The sequence below is a fragment of the Typopeltis vanoorti genome, chromosome 11, assembly GCF_054136105.1.
Source record: "Typopeltis vanoorti isolate ZY-2024b chromosome 11, IOZ_Tvanoo_1.0, whole genome shotgun sequence".
Lineage (NCBI taxonomy): Eukaryota > Metazoa > Arthropoda > Arachnida > Uropygi > Thelyphonidae > Typopeltis > Typopeltis vanoorti.
The window spans coordinates 113,431,473-113,454,903 of NC_143559.1; the positions used below are offsets into that span (position 1 = coordinate 113,431,473).

A 23,431-nucleotide genomic window follows, 5' to 3' on the forward strand; every position below is an offset into this window, starting at 1 on the left:
ATGCAAATAAGGATTATTGAATGACATAACTGTGCAGATTAAAAAAAGCCAGCTTTCGGTTGTCCAAATGATTATCCACATCCTTTCCTAGGAACGCGACTAGGAATTTAAACTATTATACTTTCTTCACTAAGAGATTAGGCTTACCAGCTACAATTGTTCTTCGGGAAAGAAAACTATTTAAATAAAGAAAATAAGAATTAGTATTATTTCTTTGTGGGGGGGGGATGCAGTTTTGAAAACGCTCATAATATTTAAAATGACTGGATTTAATCTCAAAAACAAGCTGTTTATAAATGCCTTCTTGAAAGAAAAAGTTTAACAGGAGCATGCCGTGCCATTGGGTCTAGGAGTATCACGTGGTTTTTATTTTTTAATATCGGAGTGACATGATCACTCCGTTGATCTGTCAAACTAACAACTATGTATAAGTAATTTTTGGTAACCATTTTAACGAATCGCTAGTCAACGGACGGCGACATTTTTAATATATTAAATCTGTCAAATAAATATCTACTCCGGCTAATTTGCGTATTTTGATAATAAAGAAAGTTAATGGTTATTCACAACGCAGAAATTAAAAAAAAAAACGAATAATCTTATTCCATTAAATTTAATAACAAGCAATTTCTCTATTATCATGTTTAACCATGAAGATAGAGAAATTATAGATTTATCTATTCTGTGGAATAAAGATTGGAATTTTCATAAGGATAACATTTTCCCTGTTTTCTTAGACATGTTCATTTAGCCGTGACAGAAAAGACCTGGAAAATTTCTCATATTATAAACAAGATTTGAGTCCATTTCGATTTCAATGCGAAACGATGTGGTTAATAAACAAAATGATATTTTTACTCATGAGATTAAAGAAGATGGAATAAAAACATGTACATTGTTCTGTAATTCATATTCCTAAAAATAAAACAGAAAAATTTCGATATAACAAGTAAAGCTTAAAGGAAAAACTAGGTTTACGTGTTCATATGCGCAGGCATTGTATTAATGCCAGATAAAATATATAAAAATATTTTTGCATTATAAAGCGAATTATTTCATTATTTTCATTATCTTTCCTGTTTTATACATATTAGTATGAGTACATTGTATGAGTGCTTTGTTTCTACTTAGGAGCGGTCTATTGAATAAATTATAGTGTTTCCTTTCGAAATGTTTTTATTGGATTTTACTCTTTGCGTTTGTTCATCCTACGCGAGTCAGTACGTGCAGTTTAATGTCATGTTTATATAAACTGAATTAAATTTGCTGCGGTATTGATGCCAAAATGAAATAAATTTAATCATGCACCAATTTCTGCTGTTTCATTTGGGCTAAAAAAAAAAAAGGTTTATCTTTAAATTTAATTAATTTAAATGTAATGTTTTTTTCATCCTCCTTTTATAACGAGTATTTGTTTTAAAGGCATTTTCTTAATCATGGCGAACTAATTTGTTGTCAAAGTATAACTAACTATACAAAGAAAAACTATGATCAAATTTCGATACAACACAACTGTATCACTTTGAAATGGCATACCTCTCTCTCCCTTTTTTTTTTTTTTTTTGAAGATGAAATCATGAATAATAAATTTTGATGTAACGGACATCGACATAGAAATACAGTAATCCTTTATTTAATAGTACAGTAGTATAGTTTCGTTCGTGTGACTGACTGACGAAGAATAAGATGACGTAACGCTTCCCCGATAACAATAATTGCTGCAGACATCGATGAGCTTCCCCCTAGCTAAGTGGTAAGCTGCTTTCCATTACTCTCAAACGTATTGGGTTCAAGTCCAACTGCTTCACAAATATAAAAATCGCGCTTTAAGCCGATAAGCACGATATATATGTGGCTAAGAAAAACAGAAATTGGAAACAAAATATTTACGTGATATTAATTTAACTCTCTCCGAGAAGTACTAGTCATTAGTAGTATTAGTTATTATGTGATCAACATCATCATTAGTGTTCAAACAGGCTCATAAGCGTTAGTGATCTTCGAAGTATCCTTGGATTTCGTAACCATAATTTTAGTATGAGATGGTAAGTCCTATGTCTACCTGAGAGAGAGAGAGAGAGAGAGAGAGGAGAAGAAAAAACTCTGCCCACAACGTATGAGACTAACTGACCTTCAGCGGAAAGGTCCTTCGCGTTCTATACGGGAGTCGAACCCAGATCTATTCTATCAAACGGCATCGTCGAAAACTGCTGGACTACAGAAACTCAGTTATAATATAGCATAAACAACAATTTCTATAGAAAATATATGAAAGGCGTACTAAAAGTAACGCCTCCCTTGTAATAGCTATTCACCAAAAACAGACGTGTCAGTGTTTAAATAATAATAATAATAAGTGAAAGATAGTTTGGTCTCTTCTTTATTATTCAGTACACTATTTCTGAGATATAACAATTTTTTAAAAACCGTCGTAGCTTCGGGTTGTTTTAGCAAACCATTTTTTCCTCACCTCTGCTTTGACTTGTTTGTTGTGGATACCTTTCAGATGTCTTCAGCTTAGGAAATAACCAAATAGAGGTAAGTCCATGATGTACGGCGAAGTTGCGCAACTTCAAATGTGATCTCGTCAATAACTAGTTGATTATTTTTGGATTTACCGCAGAAGCAACTACGGGTAGAACATCGCATGATATCTGTAAACTACATCGATTCTTCGGGGCTATTTGTCTATGTTGCAGGAGGGGGGGGGAAGAACTTCCATTTTCACCTGAAAATCCCCAATAAAGGTTCTTCGCTCAGTATACGGGATTCGAACCCAAGCCGTTCTTATCAAATGCATCGACTTTACTCACTCAGCTAAGGAGGTTCTCTCTTCCATGGTTATTGAAGTGTGAGAAAATGGTTCCGAAAAAACATCTTGAAGAGTTTTACTAAGATGGTTTCGAAATGTATCGAAAGTATGAGAGAAAGTATAAGCGTATGGAAATAAAATAAGACTTCACACTATCTTTTTTTCCCCCCTATCTTTTCCACTAACATAGCTAAAGCGTTAAGCGCTTTAGCTATGCCAGTGGAAAAAAAAGTTGTTGCTAGTAAGTACGTTTGCTGTCGATCTCGCCCGACAGTGTAATGTTATGTGTGCACGCGCACTTTTTGGTACTGGAAATTTAGCATTGCTGCGATAATTTGAGAAGGCTTGTATATTGAACTTGCTTCTTTACTGCTGTATTTTTTATGCTGTACATTATCAATTCAGTAGTATACAAACCAGTATTGGTCAACCGGTACTTCTTGGGCGCAGCTGGTAGCACGCGAAGCATTCAAAATCACCTCCGAATAAAGCGTGATAATTCAGATGTTAATAAAATTTCGTCAATGTTTTGAAAACTGTGTTTCAGACAAACATTTGAAAGTTTCTTTCACACTTGTGGTATCTTTTGTCCAAGAAGAGATATCTGTATTTTTAAGTACACGTGTAATTTAAGGCTTTCAGCGCGAAAGATGTAAATCAAAGTTATAGAGCATTCTTCAATCACTGCATAAGAGATAGATCCCCACATGCTGTTACTTATTCCCTACTGGGGATATTGGGATTTCTTTTGACTAGTGAGAGAGAGAGAGAGAGAGAGAGAGAGAGAGACTGTGCTGATGGATAAATTGCGGACTGAATTAAACTGCTATGATGTAGTGGCATTGCTGATATTTAGGATTACATAATGCTCAAGTTAGTACAAATAAAATCTCATTTGATTTCATAGCATTTGAAACTGCAACAGTTCCGAATGTCACCAGAGAAATTAGGAGATAGAAGCTTCCTCATCGAAGTTGTCTTGGCACTACGCTACTTAAAACAGGGCAAATTCTGCTAAGGAGCCCGCAATGTTCGTTTTTTATTAGTGATTCTGATTAAACTTTCACTGATCTGACAACCGTTTCGAATAGCTGATTTTCGTCGGTTATCAAGGAGAAATCTTACGAAAACAAAATTTTCCCTTTGAATAAGAATAGAGAGAATTAGTATTTCTCTCTCTCTATCCAAGAAATTTCTCCCTTCTTTTCTTTATTTCCCTTTTTTTGTTTCTCTAGTAGCAATTGCTTGTTTATTAAAACAAGCTTCACGTGGAAGTAAAAAAGAAGTTATGAACCCCTTTTATAATGAGTTGGGTAGTGCAACATTAGATTACGGCTCTCACCATTGGTCCCTTAAGATTTTTAATGAATGCCAAAAAGAATCGAAGATATTTAGTGAGTGCGTGAAGCTATCACGAGTTAAGAGATTCAGCTGGTCACTGTAACGTGTAGTAAAAGAAGGAAAGGAGAAACTTAAAATTTTTATGTGACTCTCATAATACATTAGTACTGTGTGAGGGGGCTAAGGATTTTTCTTCCTATTTTTAAGTATATTTTTACATAGATCACAAATCCTGTTCTAGAGACCACACATGGACTTTTTTCAAGCCAGTCAGGCCTTCGGGAAATTCATCTCCCCACCTAAAGACAATCACAAGCATCCACGACCGAATTCGAACCGGACTTGTTGATTGGAGAGCGGATACGCTAACAAAGGGCTAACCAGACCGGCACTTGGTTACACCAGTGCTCTACTGAAGGAAAAATATAGAGAATGCATGGAATGATCTCCAACAAAGCGTTAGTGCCCAATGATAATTTAAATAGTTTCAAGAATGATTAGTAAATGTCAAGGATAGAGTAAATAGTATAATTTGACGCATGGATGATTCGTATGTATGCAATTACAAAGTAATGGAGTTGGTAGGGCATTTGATTTTCTCCATTTCTTGTTGTATTATCTCTTGCAAATCAAAAGACTTCGCTAAGAATTTTATTTTCGAAAATTTGTAACTTTCTTTTTTCATCTTAGTCAATGATCCTCCAATTACATGCTTCATATAAAACAACGGCTAATGACCGTTTTGTATATGTGCTTATTTTAATTCTGTTTGAGAGAATGTTAAGGCTAAGGATGGCTAATATAAGCAGTATTGTCTAGAACATGTAAGTATTTTTAATTATTATTAATGGCTATTACTATACATTAATTATTGTTAATGACTACCCTGTTGATTATTGTAAATTTAAAGGAAATTGATATTAATATGATAAGTAATTAATAATTATCATTGAATAAGTTGTTAACTATTATTATTAAATTTAATGACAGTTATTATAAAGAATGCAAGGTAATTAATATGTAACAGATGAACATGCTGGTAATTATATTAGTTTCGTTAAGTATTATTAATCGTATTGATTAATACGATTGGAAAATTCTGGTATTTTTAGTTCTTATACAACACATGAATAAACATAAAAATAAATAAAAATGGATAAGTGAAAAGAAATATTTCCTATTCACTCAAACTGGAGGGGGATAGCTATGTGCTACTATACCAGTGAGATGATTATAAGGCAAGGTGGTTTCCCGTTGCCTTCCGTAGTATATTTTATGACTGTAACCGGTGTGTACAGGGGGCCGGCTTGCCTGTTTTGAGGGATGATAAACCTGAGCTACCGGGAGAAAAACCCCTCCACCTCCGTATGAGATCGGTTAACTCACCTTTAGTCGAAAGAGATCAGATAAAGGTTCCTCAAGCCATAGACGGGAATCGAACCCAGGTCTTTCCGACCAAAGGGGCTTCGTCTACACCGACTGAGCTACGAAGGCTGAAAAGATATAATGAGAATGAATAAGTACAAACTAACCTATTATCCAAGAGGTGGGAGGAAAATCACGAGTTAGTTGAATACAACAGTTTCAATCAGGAATATGACTCACTGCCGATGTTTTTGTTTTATTTATTTATTTATTTAGTATAATAAGTTAGCTGGTTTCAGGCTACGGTCTAGGAGTTAGTTTGCTTCGGTTTCTCCCTTCAAAACATAAAATCGACTCAAATATATTTTTGCAGCGCAAATCTAATGCATCCAGCATACACAGGGACTGGACATTTTCGCATCCACATTGTCACTCTACATGGGAATGGAAGAGTAATACATAATAATAATAATAATAATAATAATAATAATAATTTCGTAGACATTATCATTATAGTATATTTTGTGACTATATCTGACGCATCTCATTTCAAAAAAATAAAAAAAAACAGGGACACACATACAACAGACTGCGAAACTTATAAAATGACAAAAGAAAAAAAAAAATAACATCCATCCAAATATGAGGTCTCTCTCTCCCCCGTAAACGTGCAATTATAATCATATACTTGTCTATATTTACTGAATGCGTGTGAAAAGGATAATACATAATTTCATTAGTTTTTAAACGCGTTTGTAAAGAGTCAATGAGATTATGAAATTTATGTCACTGAATCAATGCAGTGTACAAAGGTTAAATCGATGGGGATATCCAAATGATCAGTAGTGGGCAATGAGAAACGATAGCCAGACCTGTATTCACCATATAACGGAAGAGAGTTTAACGCATGATCAGGAAGTGACGTCGCACTACTACAGCCAGTCGAGAACTACGCCCCCATTGAAACCTATGAACAAAGTACTGCATACAAACCACTTAAAGGCTCATTGACTTGCACGGTGTGCGTGCAAGTCAACGAGGAGTGCATGCTGATTGTCAAAGGTGGTCAAGTTATGCGAAAATCGATGTGTTCATTGGCTTGTAGGCTTGTTCAGTTGCTGTAATTAAAGCAAAGTCGACGTACAATAAACAGGATATGTCTGCACGCTCCTTTGCTGAGCAAAGAAATTGATAGTTTAATTTTCACAACCTTGATGACGTCTATTTAAAGATTTTTCGTTTTGGTACGATAATTGACAGTTTACCATAAGCAGAAAGAATGCGATATTCTTCGGGAATTTAAGTATTTTCCTGCTGTATATTTAGATAAAAAAAAACCACACTTCTTATCATATATGAGTGAATAAATTTATATATTGTATAGAATAATTCACAGATCCTTCCTCCCCGCTAACAATATTCTTTCTTTTCAAACTTCAGTTTTATCACAGAATAACAGAGCTACTCGTGATGACTAATATCCGTTATCATCTTAAAACTCATGAAATAAAATAGTCCGGACATCCGCAGAAAATCTGCTTGAGGGCGAAATCAATTTTCCAGGGATCATCCTTAATACAATGTCACACGTCACAGATGACATTCCAGGACAGTATGGCATTACATGACGAGGAAATTGAGAGGGAATGTGTGTATAACGATATCACATCATAAGGAAGCTAGGATGAATTTGAATTTCTCAGAGAAATTTGATTTTTTTTTCAGATTAAAAACATATCACCCTTTTTTAAAAAATCCTTTATAATTAAAAAAAGACTGCTGAATACAAACAGAAGCCAGCTGGTGATTTATCTTTCAAAATATTGCATTATGGAAATATAGCAGTATGTAAACGTCGTACACAGAAGTGGATTTTATCATGGCTCATTTTCTTAAAAGAGTTCGAGGAGGGAACTAACTTTCTTTATGTTAACTTTATGTACTATTGTGTGATGTATCAGCTTGTAAATTAAAAAAAAAAAAAAAAAAATCATTACCCACATTCTGCCAAAACCATCCTAATCTTTACAACATTTTGGTTGACTGATCTTTCTGTACAGAAATCTGATTCTGTATCCTTCTTTAGACTAACAGGGTGTAACATAATATAATATGACAGGGCGGCCCTGTTATATTATTCGTAAACCGTCTAGAGACCAAACATGGAACATTTTCTCAAGCCTCATATAAGAAGAAGAATAATCTAAAACCACGTGATGACGTTCGTAACGATACATGCCTACGGGGAGATTCGAACTCATAATTTGTTTGTTAGGGAGCGGATATGCTACTATCCAGTCGGTCAACCACGTATATTAAATACAGAATAAACGTGGTCAATACAGAATAAATAAACAGAAATAAATTGATCTGGAAATTTACAAAGTATTTTTTTGGAGGGGGTCCACCTACAAGTTAGGGAAGTTTAGATGTTTTGCAACAACTGCACTTGTAGTACGTTATCTTGGATTGTTACTGAATTATGCAGGACTGTAGCGTGTTAAACGCTGCTCATATCGAACATAAAAGAAATACAGTCTACTCCCTTTGTTTACGCAAAACACATTAAGACGGACAGACAGGAAGGCAACAGCGAGTGTGAACTATGGGGAGCTATTTAGTAAACAACTATTTTTGGCTCCTGCATGACCAGAAGCTGTTTACAACTTCGAGAAGGACAATCGGAGAATTTCACATGTCTACGAGGTGCAACCTTCAGCTTACAAGAAGGTAGTGCACGTATGTTTTTTTTTTCGTCTCCGAATTTCTTCCATTTCTTACCTAAATATAACCCGCGTTGTTTGTGACGCGCGGACCAGCGAGGGACGAGGTCAATAAGGGGGGGGGGAGAGAGATTTACAGTGACCAGTACTAAAAATAGCCATTGTGGTTGTTGACCATACTGTTGCTTGGTAGCTGGTAGAACCCTTGGGTCGGATAGGGAGCGGGGAAAAGGAGGGGTATTCTTTTTTGTCATTATCCGCTTTCTTCGGCGGTCCGGCGGTTATTTTTAGCAGCATTGTCGTCACATGGTGCTACGAATGCAATTCGCACAACACTTGCGTAAAAGCATTGTCGGAATAATGACTTCCGACCTGTCACTTTGTCCATCAGTTTCCTGAAGTGTGATCAGTGGACGGAGGAGGGAAGGAAGGAGGAGGGGGGGGGTACAGTAAGATACCTAAGAACCAAATATCCACGAGTTTGCTTGTGTTGCTTTGGTGTATTGTGAACGGTTCGGTGTCCCCAAGAGTTACAGCAGTCGGTGTCAGTTTTATTACCCGCCTAGTGTCGGCAATATTAACAAATTTCCGCGTGTGCGCAGTTGAATAAAGTGACCCTCAAACATCTGGAGGTTCTATCCGAAACTTCTCTAGATTCGTTTTGTCCGTTCCTTCTTCCGTACATAGACTCATTCGAATAAAGAGCAGCCGGACTTAAATAATACCGACGTAAAACCCACTGACAGCACGGACATCCATTCTGAAGTCATTTCCTCCCCTACCTCCTCCACCACCACTAGAGCATCGCCATATAGTTTGACCCGTGAGAGTGTGCAAGCAAATAAGTGGTTTGTTTTTATCGCTTCGTACAGCGCATTAATCATCTTTTGAATTTCTGATCTCTTTAGTGACACGCTACGTGATTTTTAACCCTCATACGCTGCCTCAAAAGAGGACACATTTTGAGTAACAGATTTGTTTAATACGAATCTATTGCGCACATCAACTATTAATGATGTGCCATTACTAAGTATATCCAGCATCATTTGTGACTCCTTTACACATACTGACTAGACGTATCCATTATAATCAACATGAAATAAATTGAATAGAAAAACTAAGACAGCAAACGGACTTTAGTTCCTGCTCTGTTTGTAGTAAATTAGTAAAATGCCATTGAATAAATTATGGATCCAAAGCTTCCTAGAAATAAAATGATCAACGAGTTGTTAAAAGCACACAGGCAAGCAGCCTAACAGCAAAAGAAAACAGAAAAATAGAGGGGGGGGGGAAGAAAAAATGGTCTCACTGCATAAGAAGTTGGACAGAATAAAACCACGTCATACAGACAAAATAGGTCAGAAATAGGTAGACGGACATATTAGGTGATAATCGTGGAAAGATACACCTCTACAGAAGATATATAAAGACATTTATATAAACAAAACTGAAACAGTAACATCTTGAATTAAATAACGAGGAAGAAAGAAAAAAAGAAAGAGGACGTGAAAAAATAGGCAAGCAGCCGAGGTGATAAAATAGATGCGGAAAGATAACAGAAAAGATAAAAGAAAAACTAACAGAGAATGAAAGATATAATGACAGAATGAATGAATGAAAGAGATAACAGAGGATGAAAGAGATCAAAAATATTAAACAGAGAGAGAGAGCGAGAGAGACAAATCAAAAGACACGGAAAGAGAGAAATGCTACTGAAGTAAAAGAAACTGCGGAGAGAGAACTCGGAACCATGGAAATGCAAACGCGAGATTAAAAATACTAAACAGAGAAAGAGAGAGAGGAAAAAAAACTATATAAATGACGAACGAGACACTAAGGAGATACAGAATGACACAAAAAATCAAAAGAAGTGTTAAAATAAAAAGAAAGAAAGAAAAACTAAAGAGAAAGAGAGAAGCAAAAATATTCAAGACGGAGAAATTCTAAAGACACAGAGAGAAAGATAAGAGAAGTACTAACAAGCCGCTCACGAGAGAGAGAAGGAAGAAGAAAAATCAGAGAATGAGAGAGAGAGAGAGAGAGAGAGAGAGGGAGAGACAAAGAGAGCCAATAGAATTGAAAGCGCAAGCACACAGACTGAGAAAGAGATGCTAAAGAGCGAGAGAAAGACAAATAGACGTGGAAAGATGGACTAAAGTAAGACTGAAAGAAAGTGAGAAAACCAAAGGTATTCGGAACTTATATGGGAAGAAGTTTGAGAGCGAGAGGCATAAGCAGAGAGGATGAAAAAAAAAATAATAATTAAAAACAGGAAAGGGCAGAAATGATGCTGTAATTTGGTTTGTGGCTGTGTGTATTTGAATAACGGCTGCTGTTGTTATAGTTACATCCCTCATTTGGAGAATAAAAGAGGCCCACAGGGAGTATATTACGAAAGAGCAGTAAATCCTGTAATTTTCGACATACAAACAGGTCAACGACATTAGTTGTAGAGGCTAGTGGACGTGACAGACTGATTTGGTTGCCCTTGACCGTGCTAGATCTTTGAGGAAACTACAGATGTGCGAGAAAATATTCCCGTTCACCTAGGGGAGTAAAAAAAAAAAGAACCAAGAAAAAAAAAAGAAAAGAAAAGAGGAATGATGGCAAGGCCCACATCCAACTAATAATTAAGGAAACTTTTAACTAAAACAGAGTGTCTTTCCACACACGATCTCATCAAGTTTGGTCCTTGTTATCACATTTAGACTTTTGAAACTGCACCCACCATTTAAGGAAATTTTTTTTTTTTTTTTAAAAAAAAAAAGGTGTCTGTGGTCTAATACCAATCCCTTGACTAATATTTAGCGTCCTACGTCGCTCCCATTGTTCCCGTGGACATTTATGATCGTCAAGTGTCGTGTGCAAAAACAAACGTAGAAGAAACCCTATTTATAGAAGTCTGCATTCATGTCAATAGCACCTGATACAAAATAGCACTTAGATTAGAGCGAAGCACTGTAATATCTTTTTTGTTAGGATTTATGAAGCTTTAGGGCATTCTTCAGATATATTTTTCTCCATTTCCCTAGTGGCTGTTCAGAAATCGATAGAAATGCCATAAAGTAGCCCAAAGGAGTGCTTTTTCTTCGACGTATATTTGCATTATTGGTTGTTGAATGATTGCTATGGACGAGAACCGTTTCGGTCGAGACAAGGTTTTTACATCATTAGGGGGTTGATAAGCTAATGTTAGCTATTGCCAACTCCCTAAAGTTACTGTATTTGGCCACTGGTGGAGCTATCGTTACGTCAAATGTAATTTTTGCCGTTTTTCTCGACCTGAATATCTTATTACCTTCCCTGAGGACGGAAACAACGTACTTTAATAATCTTTAGAGCTCTTGAGAAAGTTGGAATAATTTTTGCTGCGATTTGGAATTTTAAACGGCATTTTCTTCAAACCTAAACCAAGTTAATTGGAAGAGAAAAAAAAAGAGCGAGCGATCGAGAGAGAGAGAGAGAGAGAGAGAGAGAGAGAGAGACATACAGAACTATAGCTCATGTTGAAAAATGCTAATTATTAGATTCGAAATCATTAACAATAGGATAGCTTTCTTAATAAATATTTCACCATTTTGTTAAACATAATTTAATACGCGGGTGATTTACTATTTGCAAGACTATCGAAATCAATGCAAAAATACTTCATGTCTGTATCCATTGTTGTAAACTTCGATCAGCTAGTACACAAAGAGAGAGTATGTGTTTTTCTTTTTGATTCGTTTTATCGGTAACTTGTCGATTTGGTTATGGATTTTAAATTTAGGATCATCGCAATCCATTTTGGAAGAAGTTGATCGTTGATCTCCAGGCAATGGAGTGATTATTACGTCAGTTCAATGGCAGATCAAAGCAGCTGTTATTTCAAAATGAAAAGAAGAAAAAGAAAAAAGCAATTTTAGTGTGTGTGTGTGTGTGTGTGTGTGTGTGTGTGTGTGTGTGTGTGTGTGTGTGTGTGTGTGTGTGTGTGTGTGTTGTGTGTGTGTGCGTGTGTGTTTGGCAGAACATGAAACCTTTACCTTCAATTTTAAATCATCGGACTCCCCTTCATAAACCCGTTTTCCCTATTGACACGGTAGAAGCACAGCAAGTTCTGTGCCCAAGACAATATTTGTTTTTTACGCAGTCCTATTTACAAACTTCAAAAGAACAAAGGAAGAAACACTTCAAAGAAACAAAAAAAGTTTTAACATTTTATATTTATAGAAACGTTCGCTGTCTTTAAAATTGAAAACGTACGAGATTCAAAAAAACCAACAGCAGTAATGAATTATTAAAAACATACATAGAAAAACCATCTGTTGAAAATATTGAAACATTAGGGGAAAAAAGGGGAGGCTAAGAGTTACGGGGAGAGCAAAGAACAGATCGATTACTGCAATGAGTTTTCTAAGAGGTCATGCTCCTGCCAAACGTAGGGGCCCCAAGTAAGGTTCGATTGTGTAAGAAAACAGGAACTTTGTTAGTTTCCTTAAGGGGAAAGGCAACATTTTTTTTTTATCGTACAGGTGGCCTTCACCTGAGGCAAGAATATTACTAAGGGAAAGATTAAACTAAAGGTTAACGTGCTAAATGACAGAACAAAAATACAAAGATATAATGTGTATCACATACATAGATTTATCGCGAGTTCTTACAGGATTTACATTATTTCTATAATCATTCGCCATGATGTAATTTTGTTTTGTTTTATTTTCAAATCTCGTATCAGTGATGGTTAACACAATATGCACTGCTTATACAAACCAACTAATATTATATGCAGAGCCTCCGTATCCCAGTCGGTTTCGACGGTGACCTTTGGATGGAAAGACGTAGGTTCCAGTCCCATCTTTATGATGTAACAGCTTCTTCAAACGTCACCTAAAGGACCGTGTTAAAACCCTATCTGAGATGAGAGGAATTTTTCCACACCGCTTGCGAACAAGGATAAATTACCCCAACTTAGAAGGGATTATTTATTTCTTCCGCAACACACAAATACAAAAACATACGTAAGAAAACATATGACTAAGTATGATAACTAAGTTATATTAGACCAGAAATATCAGCAGGGAAGAGTCTTATTCTTCTCAAATTAGTGTATTCTTAGCACTTTCATGTTATAATGAAGGTGCAGAAACGCTCTAGAACCAGACGATTTCTTTATTCGGTTTAAATGCACTGCACTACCAAAAATGTGGTGAAGATCCTGTAAAATAATGGCAAATTCCAAATGATGAAGTACATTTTCGGCAGTGCTAAAACTACCCTAAGCACGAAACTCAGGGATCTAAGAATTCAAAACGGACCAAATGAAAGCTCTTAGGATCCCAATGAAAGCTCTCACCGCGGAACACGATAGCTCCCAATGGGGCCCACGAAAGGGAAGTCCAAAATTCGCAGTTAGGTCAAGAATTCTTAACTCCAATGCTTGCAGTAGAACGCCTAATGGGTACTCACTGTGTCTGTCCAGAAAAATGTGTTTTTTTCGTTTCAAATCTATTTTTAAATAGCTTCGTCTGGCCACAGGAGAGCTATTGACGAGCCCCCTCCCCTCGTCCTTGCTTTAATTCGTATAGAATTCAGGTAGTTCAATGTAAATGATATTGCCAATGAGGTCTGTTCTTCATAAGCCAGTGAGTAAAGTTTAATATTAGTCTACAGTAGCTTTTTTTTTTATTGAGTGAAGAGTTTATTTAATTTCATTAAATCTCATATTAATATGGGATTAAATAAATGAATACAGCATCAAGCTTAATAAACAACGCATTAAAAGCTCTATGTATTCCATTTATTAGGTGTACTTTGCCTTCTTGTTTTCTAGGCTTGCAAGAGTCGACGGTGATCCTAAGAAGCTATAATGACTTTTAATCAAAGACGTAGGTAATTCAGTTTTATTGATTCTAGAATTTATTGTAGGAATGATCATGAGATAAACTACGTAACACACCCCAACTAGCAGTCCCGATAATCAGTGGGAGTGTTGTGCTGGATGTTGGTCCGGAAAACAGATCTAAGTCAAAGTTTTTTTTTTGCTTTTTTTTGCCACCTCATGAATTTTAAAATGACTGCGCACAATCACGATTACTCCAATTCCCTATTTAAGACAACCCCCCCCCCCTCTCCAATCACTAATCGTGATTAGTGATTGGAGAGGGGGGGGGGTTGTCTTAAATTATAATGCTGTGAAACATTTTATGCTCTCGTCGCTCCGTTTTCCGTGTGTGTGTGTGTGTGTGTTTTTTAATTAATCCCTTGCTGATTTCATGTTACAAGGCTAAAAACGTATCCGTGTAATATTCTATATCTGCATATTTCTAATGACACACTTGACAAGCCGGAAACTCAAACTAATCAGCAATACTTGATTATTCGTCACAAGCTGAGGCGAACATTCATCCAAATGTCCATATTCATCGTTTCGGCATTCATTATTGATCTCGTCATCTAGTGGATAACGGATGGTAAGCTAATTCATTACAGAAATGCCTTCTGCATTAAAAAAAATGAATTAAAGAAAAATAAAGACAAAAAAAATCTTTTATGATGCGCTCGGGAAACCATCCTTTTAATTAAAGTGGACTATTGTATTGTGCATGATTATCGACAAGTTTCAATACCGAGGGAGGTCTCTCTCTCTCTCTCTCTCTCTCTCTCTCTCTCACGCACACACACACACACACACACACACACATGCACGCACGCACGCACGTACACATACACACGCGACGACTGTTTACAGGAGATAAACGCGCAACATCGTAAAGATTTACTTACGTGAAGGCGTTCCTCGCTTCTTCGGGTTTCAACCGACCTGGGAAAGGAACCGTTGGTGCCTACTGTCCCTAGCGCCGTCAGAGAACTTCGGGAGCATTTCCCAGAACCGTTTTGTATCACCGTATCTCGGAGCGGAATATCGGGGGAATTCTGTCTGCTCTCCGTCTCTCCATTGGGCCTCATGACACTGTCCACTCGCTCGTGCCGCACACACACACACACCCGCTCTTAGATTTTTTTTAATGTTTTTTTTTTTTTTTTTTATCGACACAAACGACTGTGGTGGCTGCACGTGACCCAGATAACCAACTCTGTCGTCAGCGACTTCACGGCTGAATGCTGTGGCGGAGACTGTCCGTATGAAACTGACCACGGCCGCTGACCGCGAAAGAAAAAAAACCTCCGGAGCGTCGTACGTGTGGCTGACCTCACGTTGTCCACTTCAACCACCGTGATGTCACGGGTCTAGGTCACGCCAGCAAACGGCCGCTCGGTTGGAGATCGCGGACCACAGCTTCACATAAATTCCGCAGTCCCGTTATTCGTCGTGGCACTGCCTCGCTGGCCAATGGCAGAGATGGAACGAGCCTCGAAACGCCCCACCCCGCACACACAACAGGCTTAAACAATGTGCTCACAACTCGCACGCTCCGTCTCGTACTATGTGTGTGTGTGCATGTTCAGGGTCCATGCGTCGGAAGGGTTACCTACCGTGACATGACATAGGCGCGCGAACCGAAACGAAGGTCTGACGTGCAACAACGTCACCAGTTGAGTTGAAGAAATCGCCAGAATAATTACACGTGATTAATTAGACGAAATGTGAACTCTGACCTCCAAGAAATTGGAAGGAACCACATAACACTTATATCAGTGTCCCGTACGCACGCAAAGAGGATCTAAGGAATCCGACATTCCTTCCCATCCGAAAATTAGAATCAAAATTTTCCAGTATATTAATTATTGTTGTTGACGATTAGCATTAATACTTAGAAACTAGTAAACGGCGGACTGCTACATAATCAAATCGATTGTACAACTTTTATTACTTTATCAATATATTTTAGTTCTTCCTTCTCGTCTTGAGAACAATATTCAATTCTGGCGTAGATGCATTTATTCAACGTTATACTATCAGATATCAAAATACTAAACTAACGGATTAGAGAAGATAATCTCGAAACTTCTCTGACAAAAAAAAATCACGAATATTACACGTTGAGAACTTGTTTGACTTAAGGAGAGTTTAATATATTTTACTACAAATTCACAATATTCCTACTCCCGGAGATTGTATCTTCGGAGAACTGATTGCACTTATCATGAAGACAAAGATGGTAATATTTAAACAATATCATTTTTTATGCGCTTGGTTATGAATAAAAAGCTTTGGTTATGGTGTAAAACATCAGCTATAATAACACACTTCAGAAATAACTGAAAATATCAGAGGCATTCCCATGCTAAATGGTCATGTGCAACAGTATCTCCAGGGCACAGAGAATGGCGTGATAAACAGAAAGCGTCAAGTCAATGTTGGGGATGCGTCCTGAAAGAGATGATCGATGCGAGAGGCAGACGAAGAATCAACAAAAATCGTCGAATCCGACACAAAGCTGGTCAAATTACTGTGCGGTACGATCACAGACTGCGAGGAAGTGCATGTGAACTCACACTCGTCGGACACTGTCCCGAATGAAGAACGATGACTGTTCAAGATGCCATATCAGTACAACCAAAACAAACAGTTACGGCTACGGTGAGCGAAGGAACATTCAGAACTACTGCAAAGACGAAATTGCAAGAGCATGGAGACAACATCAACACAAAGTTATCATGGTTGGTCAGAACATATCATGGTTGGTCAGAACAGCTTAAAGTGGAAACGGTGGAACGATGGTCTGGAGTATGTTTTCCAAGCATTTCAAAAAATGTTTATAGGAACATGAAAGTGACTTTAAGTTATTCCACCCACCCCCACCCAGTCACCGGATCTCATTCTTATTAAGCGTCTTTGGGAAGAATGGAACGAAAGTTCGTAACAACGGCTCCTCTCCACCACCAACAAATCTGATGATAACTGCAAGAATTCATCGTGACCGCTTGGGGTGAGATATTTGTGGAGTATTTGAGGAACCTCGCGAAATCAAAAGGTTGTTCTGCAGGTTTGGAATCTCCGTAGTTAGTCGAACCGTTCGATTGGAATCCCGTCTAGGATAGGAACTTTTACAGCGAATTCTCAGCTGAAGGTGGATTAGCCGCTCTCATGCGGCGATGAGTTTCTTTTCCCCTCCTGGAAACTCGGGTTTTTCATCCTGCGAACGGGAACACCGACCAGGTGAACACACGAAACTTGTAGACATAATCGTGCTTCGGTAGTAAATCCCAAACATCTAACCAATCTGAATACTTAACAAATATTTTATAACCTTCTATACTTAAGAGTAATCTGGCATTAGCTATTGGCGCCATGGGACACAACTCCAGAGGTTGAAACTTCAATCCCACATGTAGACCATAATGTTGGAATGATCGTAATGGCACAAAGTTTAGAGCAGTTTTCTGTCAAGTCGAGGTCGCCATATGAACTGATCTTTTCGCTTATTTATTTATGCTCGCAAGGAAAGAACCGACAAGACAGCGGGATTACTTAATACTGATACTATTGCTGCCTGGGGAAAGCTTGCCTAAAATATTTCAGTCGTTTGCATCTACCGCAACTTTTCGACCAAAATGAATGCAAGAAACCCGGAGAGAACAACAGTCTGGATAAGAAGATAACGTACTTTTTTTTTCTTTTTTTTTCTTCCAGAAATGCGTTATGACAAAATCTCTCTAGAAAGCTTTATGCTCTCAACAACGACACCTGTCATGTGACAGGTTTTTCTTAATTAACGTGTCAAAAAGGACAGGTGGCTATTGGTTGACAAAAAGCATGTTAAAATCTTGCCTATGAATTTCATAAGGAACTTCATACTCACCTTCAACTGAAGGTGAGTTAGCCGATCTGATATGATGGTGAAAAGTCCCCCCCCCCCCAAAAAAATAATGATTTCCCTTTCTCCAAACAAAAAAAAAAAAACAAAAAAAAAAAAAAAGATAAACCAGCCAGAGAACACATGCATAATTATGGCGTAATTCTAAACAATCGAAACTTAATGGAAGACAACGAATCTTATTAACATTAAAAAAAAAAAGCGCGACTTAAAATTCCACTCATTTTCTAAAAGACTCTGTAAGAGGAAGGAGTAGGAGTTTGGCGATTTTTTTAGTTAATAAGAGAAAAAATAATAATGTCCAGTTTCACATAAATGAATCCGGTTGGTGATTTTTGCAATTTTATCCTATTAAAATATTAAACCCACATGATTAAAATGAAACACGGAAGGATAGAAGGTGGCTAAATGGAAGGATAGAAGATAACCAAAAATATCCTTGACCAAAGACCGACAAATGAAACATGCCAGGAGGATTGAAGAATCAAATGGAGAGAATAATGTAGAAGAGTATGTCATTGCGAGTAGAGCAATAAAAAAAGAGAATGGTGTGGACAGAATTTCAGAAAGTCCTTTGTCTTGCAGTGAACAAAGGGCATCTTCTCCTGTCATGGCCACGTAACTTGGCTTCATAGAAACCTAATTAACGCTATGATAGGGAGGTTAAATATAATATGCTATGATAGGTCAGCAAAAAACCCAAATTTCTGGAAGGAAAAAAGCCTGCCGCTTCCGGATAAGCCCGGCTGATTCACCTTCAGTTCAAAGGCTATTAAAAATGTTATTCACGTCCTTTACAGGGTTTGAACCCAGATTTATCCAACCAAAATGATCGTCTTATCTACTGAACTATGGAAGAAATGTGTCCATGGATGATTAAGATCTAAGGGTAACTAATGAAGTAACTAAAATCCAGAAATGTGAGGAAGAGGACTTACTAGCAGCGCTCGAGAAAACTGCAGAAACTGAATTGGAATGTTTTAATTATACAGTAATTTGAAGTCGAGCCTCGCGCCCTATGTGGAATTCAAACCCGAGTTTTTCTAACTAAAGGATTTGGCGAAATTTAAAATAAAACATTTTTACTCTTTTATCAAAAAACATAAATAAATCATTGCAGAGTCTTAGAAATGTGCGTTTGTAATGACATTCTTATATAGTGGCACCATTACAATATGGTGATTGAACCTATATAGAGCCGATTTTGGCGTGTCCATCAAACCAGGGGTTTAAGATAATAATATATTATAATTATAATAAATTATTATTGTCATCAGTTTGAATTGCTTTGCAGAAAAGAAATCGTAACGGAAAAACTGAAACAAATATAACGAAATATACGAAAAAATGTATGTATATGGCTGGATACATGTTCTTATAATTATTGGGGGCATCTAGTTCAGCACTTTCAATTAACGGCGAGTTAGTCGATCTCATACGGAAGGAGAGGGTTTTTCATCCGACAAACAGGCCAGAAGCGCGCGCGCGCGCGTAATTATTAATAGACATAATAGATTCATCGGCCATAATTCCGAAACAACAACAATCTTATAATATTTCGACACAATGCAGTTCGAAATTTTCTAAGTTGAATTTCGATTATAGATTATATGTTACCCTGTCTGTGACAAATCTGCTTTATTCAAATAACTCCATTTATTGAGTAGAAAGTACTTTTGCAAAAATCTGACGAGTATATCAAAAGTTATAACACATCGTTTACGATACCTCCATTGTTTTTAGCTTATGTACTGGAGAAATATAATTGTGATTTGTCTAATTAATACCACTACAAATGAGACTAAAATGACAAATTTCAACAGACATCCGGAATATCAAATTTCATTAAATTCCATTTAGCCCGTTCAGAATTATTCAATATTACCTTGAATCATTTTTGCCAAATTTTTCCAATAAAAAAATAATAAAATCATAATAATAATAATAATAAACTGAAATCCGCGCGGTTAGCTGAGTGGCTATGCGTTTCGCAACCATAAGCCCGGTAAAGGAGTGTCCTGGGTTCGATTCTCGTCGCTGACGTGAGGAGCTTAGGATCTTTCTCAGACAGAGCCAAGTTAGCCGGTCTTGGGCGTGGATTGCAGGGTTTTTCTCCCCAGTTTATTTGGGGGTTTTCCATCCCGCAAGCGGCAAACCGGCCTTAAAAACTCAACGCCTCTACAGACCTAGGATACACCGGGAGGAATAGGGCTAACCACCCTATCCTTGAGTAGGGTTGCGGTTAAATGAATAGAACCTCGACACCGCGAGGAAAAAAAGAAGGAAAAAAAAAAACTGAAATCAATATATAACCACGCAGATCATCGTCCAATGTCATCCTAAATCCCATATTTATTGAATTGCATATATATATAAATTCGACATGTTTTATCCTACAAACGGTCTGAATGAAGCAAAAATTGCCGTGGCTCGACTAATATATCATAAAGATTTCAACTGCTAAACTTCAGTAAAATTCATCCAGCTATTTTCCTGAAGTAACATGCTTACAGAGACTAATGAAATAAATCTAAACAGGCGCTTACGCATTTTTGAAAAATGCCCCCAAAAGAACATCTTAAAGGCATGCCCGTTTTAGAAGTCGTGCCTTTCCTATTGTTTACCACATTGAATTTTAATGGAAAATCGGGCATTGCAGATCGTGTTACGAAACGGCCGATTCAACGTTCGGTTCTGACAACGTGGCATCGACAAAGAACTATTATTAACGCACCATATGGCATGAGTTTTAGGCTTTAATTAGCAGCGATGGAACGAATTAGAATGTATGATTCTTTCGTGATAGCATTTTGCACTGCGTTTGCATCATACTATGGAACACGTGATCCCGTATATATCTGCCATTAACTATGGGGGTGCTCGAAAATTGCTTTTATTGCGTTTGAGTTGCTGAAAAAGTGATACTTGCAAGGGAAGGGGAGGGGTAAATACTCTCTTCCTGACACTTACCCATTCCGTTTTCTTGATGCCAAGCGATATTTTTTACATTTGAGTTAATCTGTAATATCCTGGAAGGTTTTTGTTTGCTTACTGATGAGACCTCGATTAGTAATCGAAATGACAGTCTAGGGTGTCAAAAAAAAAAACTCTTAAAATTATCGTAATGAAAGTACAATATGCTCTACTAAAAGAGCGAAGGGGGGGGGGGAGGAATCCTTTTAAATAGAATGGAAAATCAGTATTAGAATCATACTGTGATAAGTAAACAGCATGTGGAATTTCAGCAAGTGTACCGCCAACATCTCCCCCCAAGAAGAGAATATCTGAACTGGGGATAAACGTTTTCTCATCAAGTTGTCAATTTCTCACTGAAGATAGTTATTAATGATCCGATCACAGAAGAAATGTGCGGACCAATGAGAGAGCATCTGTTTTATGGAGCCGAGAGAGAGAAAGACCGTATATACATATTGAAAGAGAGAGGCGTTTAGACACTTAATTGTGCTGAGATGAGAAAGATTAGTTGGAGAGTATTTTGTACGGCAGATTACAGTTATGTGATGTCGCTATCTTGGGATCGTAAATTTTTACGACAATTAAATTATAAAAGTGTTATACGGCATTGTTCTTGAAAAGGAAACTGCTATCAATGTGAACGAATCTTTACTCCTGAACTTCTCCAGTGATGACTAAATACCTCGGAGTTACCATTCTCTTACCTGCCGTTTTCCGTGGTGCTTTAATGGATTCAACGAATGAAAATTCAGGCCAATTCCTAATGAAAGTACACTTCCCGCTCTGCTGCAAATGGACAAATCTTCCACTATCAAAAAAAAAAAGAAAAAAAGTCAAGATTAACTTGTCTCCATCTCCTTATAATGATCGCTAGATCGTTTTGGAACGATGAAGGGATAACTCTGATAATTTCGGAGCTGAAAACTCACTTCTGTTCTGATTTCTCGTAAAAAGGGAAACTAAAAAAAAAGTTCATTTTTTTGCGAGTTCCCGATAATCCTCACGAATTCTTAGTTTCGATAATATCTACATATTTAAAACGATATGAATTTCTCTCTTTTGAAGTCTGTTAGTTCTTGGTATAAGCTCCTTGGCACACAAGAAATTAAGCTGTTTCTTCTACTAGGTTATACGTTATTTCTCAAAAGTAAATCTGCGCACATCTGTCCTACAGCAAAATACCAGCTTCGCATCTGAGATGTTGATTTTGATTCTGAACGGAAGAGAGCAATTAAAATGCATGAAGCAAATGATGTAACTGAAATTACCTTTAAGGAGCCACTATCATTGCTAACAGTTGTATTTATATCTCATATCAAATAATGCGATTTGTACGCTATCTTGATTAAATATCTACTATTCGATGTATTTACTAAGGCCATGACATTTTCCCTTACATCTAAGTTGAATTATTAACAGTATACTGTTTATATTTGTTGGTGCACAAATACTTTACAGATCGAATTAACGCCAATATAGCATCAGTATTTAATCCAGCCGTCCGTGGTTCGATAGAGAAACAAAAAAGCTAATTTTTTGGTAAAATTTCGCTGATTTTGCTATCAAAAGAAAAACACCAAATATAACACACAGAATAGTGAAAGACAATAACTTGAGACAACCGACAATTCCATATTGAAGAAAAAGCGTAAGAGCTATTTAATGTCATACCTTAGGGAAAGAGAGAGATTTGCTTATTTCATATTCTTTCAGGCATACTGGATTTACAGATCTTTGAATATTCCACGCAACATCACTCTCCCTCTCTCTCTCTCTCTCTGAATGATAAAATGGTTCTGCTTGGCTAAGATGGTGAAGTTACTCTTCCACGTTCCCATGACAACAATGGGTTCTGCTTGCGTCTACCAAGTGGCAGAGTATTACGTTTTTGTGACCGTTTTAAGGTCAGAAAATGGTGTTGTTGTGCCATCACTGTTATCGAAATAAGGGCAGACAGCAGCAAATTTAGTAACCACCGACGCGAATGACGCGAGTACCACCGAAATCTTCTTGCTCTTTTTACAGGTCACAATCTGATGTTTATAGTCATTACGATTATATATAGCCAAGGGTCCTGATCGGAGAAAGTCTTTTTCCCCACGTTCGTGATGGTAATATCGATCATGCATCCATGCTGAACACAAAGCTAGTTTTCCTGAGATCCGTTTTCTTTTCTTCCCCCCTCCTTCTGAGAGTGGTGCTATGCAACCTTAATTACTTCTGAGCAGGGACTGTATAACGCAGTCTGTAACGACGGTTCCCTCTGACTGAAAAAAAACGTGGGTTCGAATCCCGTCTAGAATGCGAAGAACCTTTATAAGAGCTTTACAACTGAGCTAGTTAACCGGTCTCATACGGAGCAAGAAAGGTTTTCAACACGTAAAACAGGCAAAGTGGCCAGAAGAACACTCGTAATTAATAGATGTAACTGGCCTTAATTTCTTCCGCCGTAATTC

The 23,431-nt window shown here is 37.2% G+C and overlaps 1 protein-coding gene across 1 annotated transcript in view; it reads right to left on the reverse strand.

Annotated features, from left to right (window-relative positions):
* The window catches only part of LOC150101959 (forkhead box protein P1-like), a 227,939-nt gene extending 212,753 nt beyond the window's left edge, over window positions 1–15,186 (reverse strand). Inside the window, exon 1 of the mRNA XM_090399943.1 lies at window positions 15,004–15,186. Coding sequence (XP_090256069.1) covers window positions 15,004–15,186 — 183 coding nt within the window. The remainder of the gene's footprint in view (window positions 1–15,003) is intronic.
* Window positions 15,187–23,431: the final 8,245 nt, after the last annotated feature.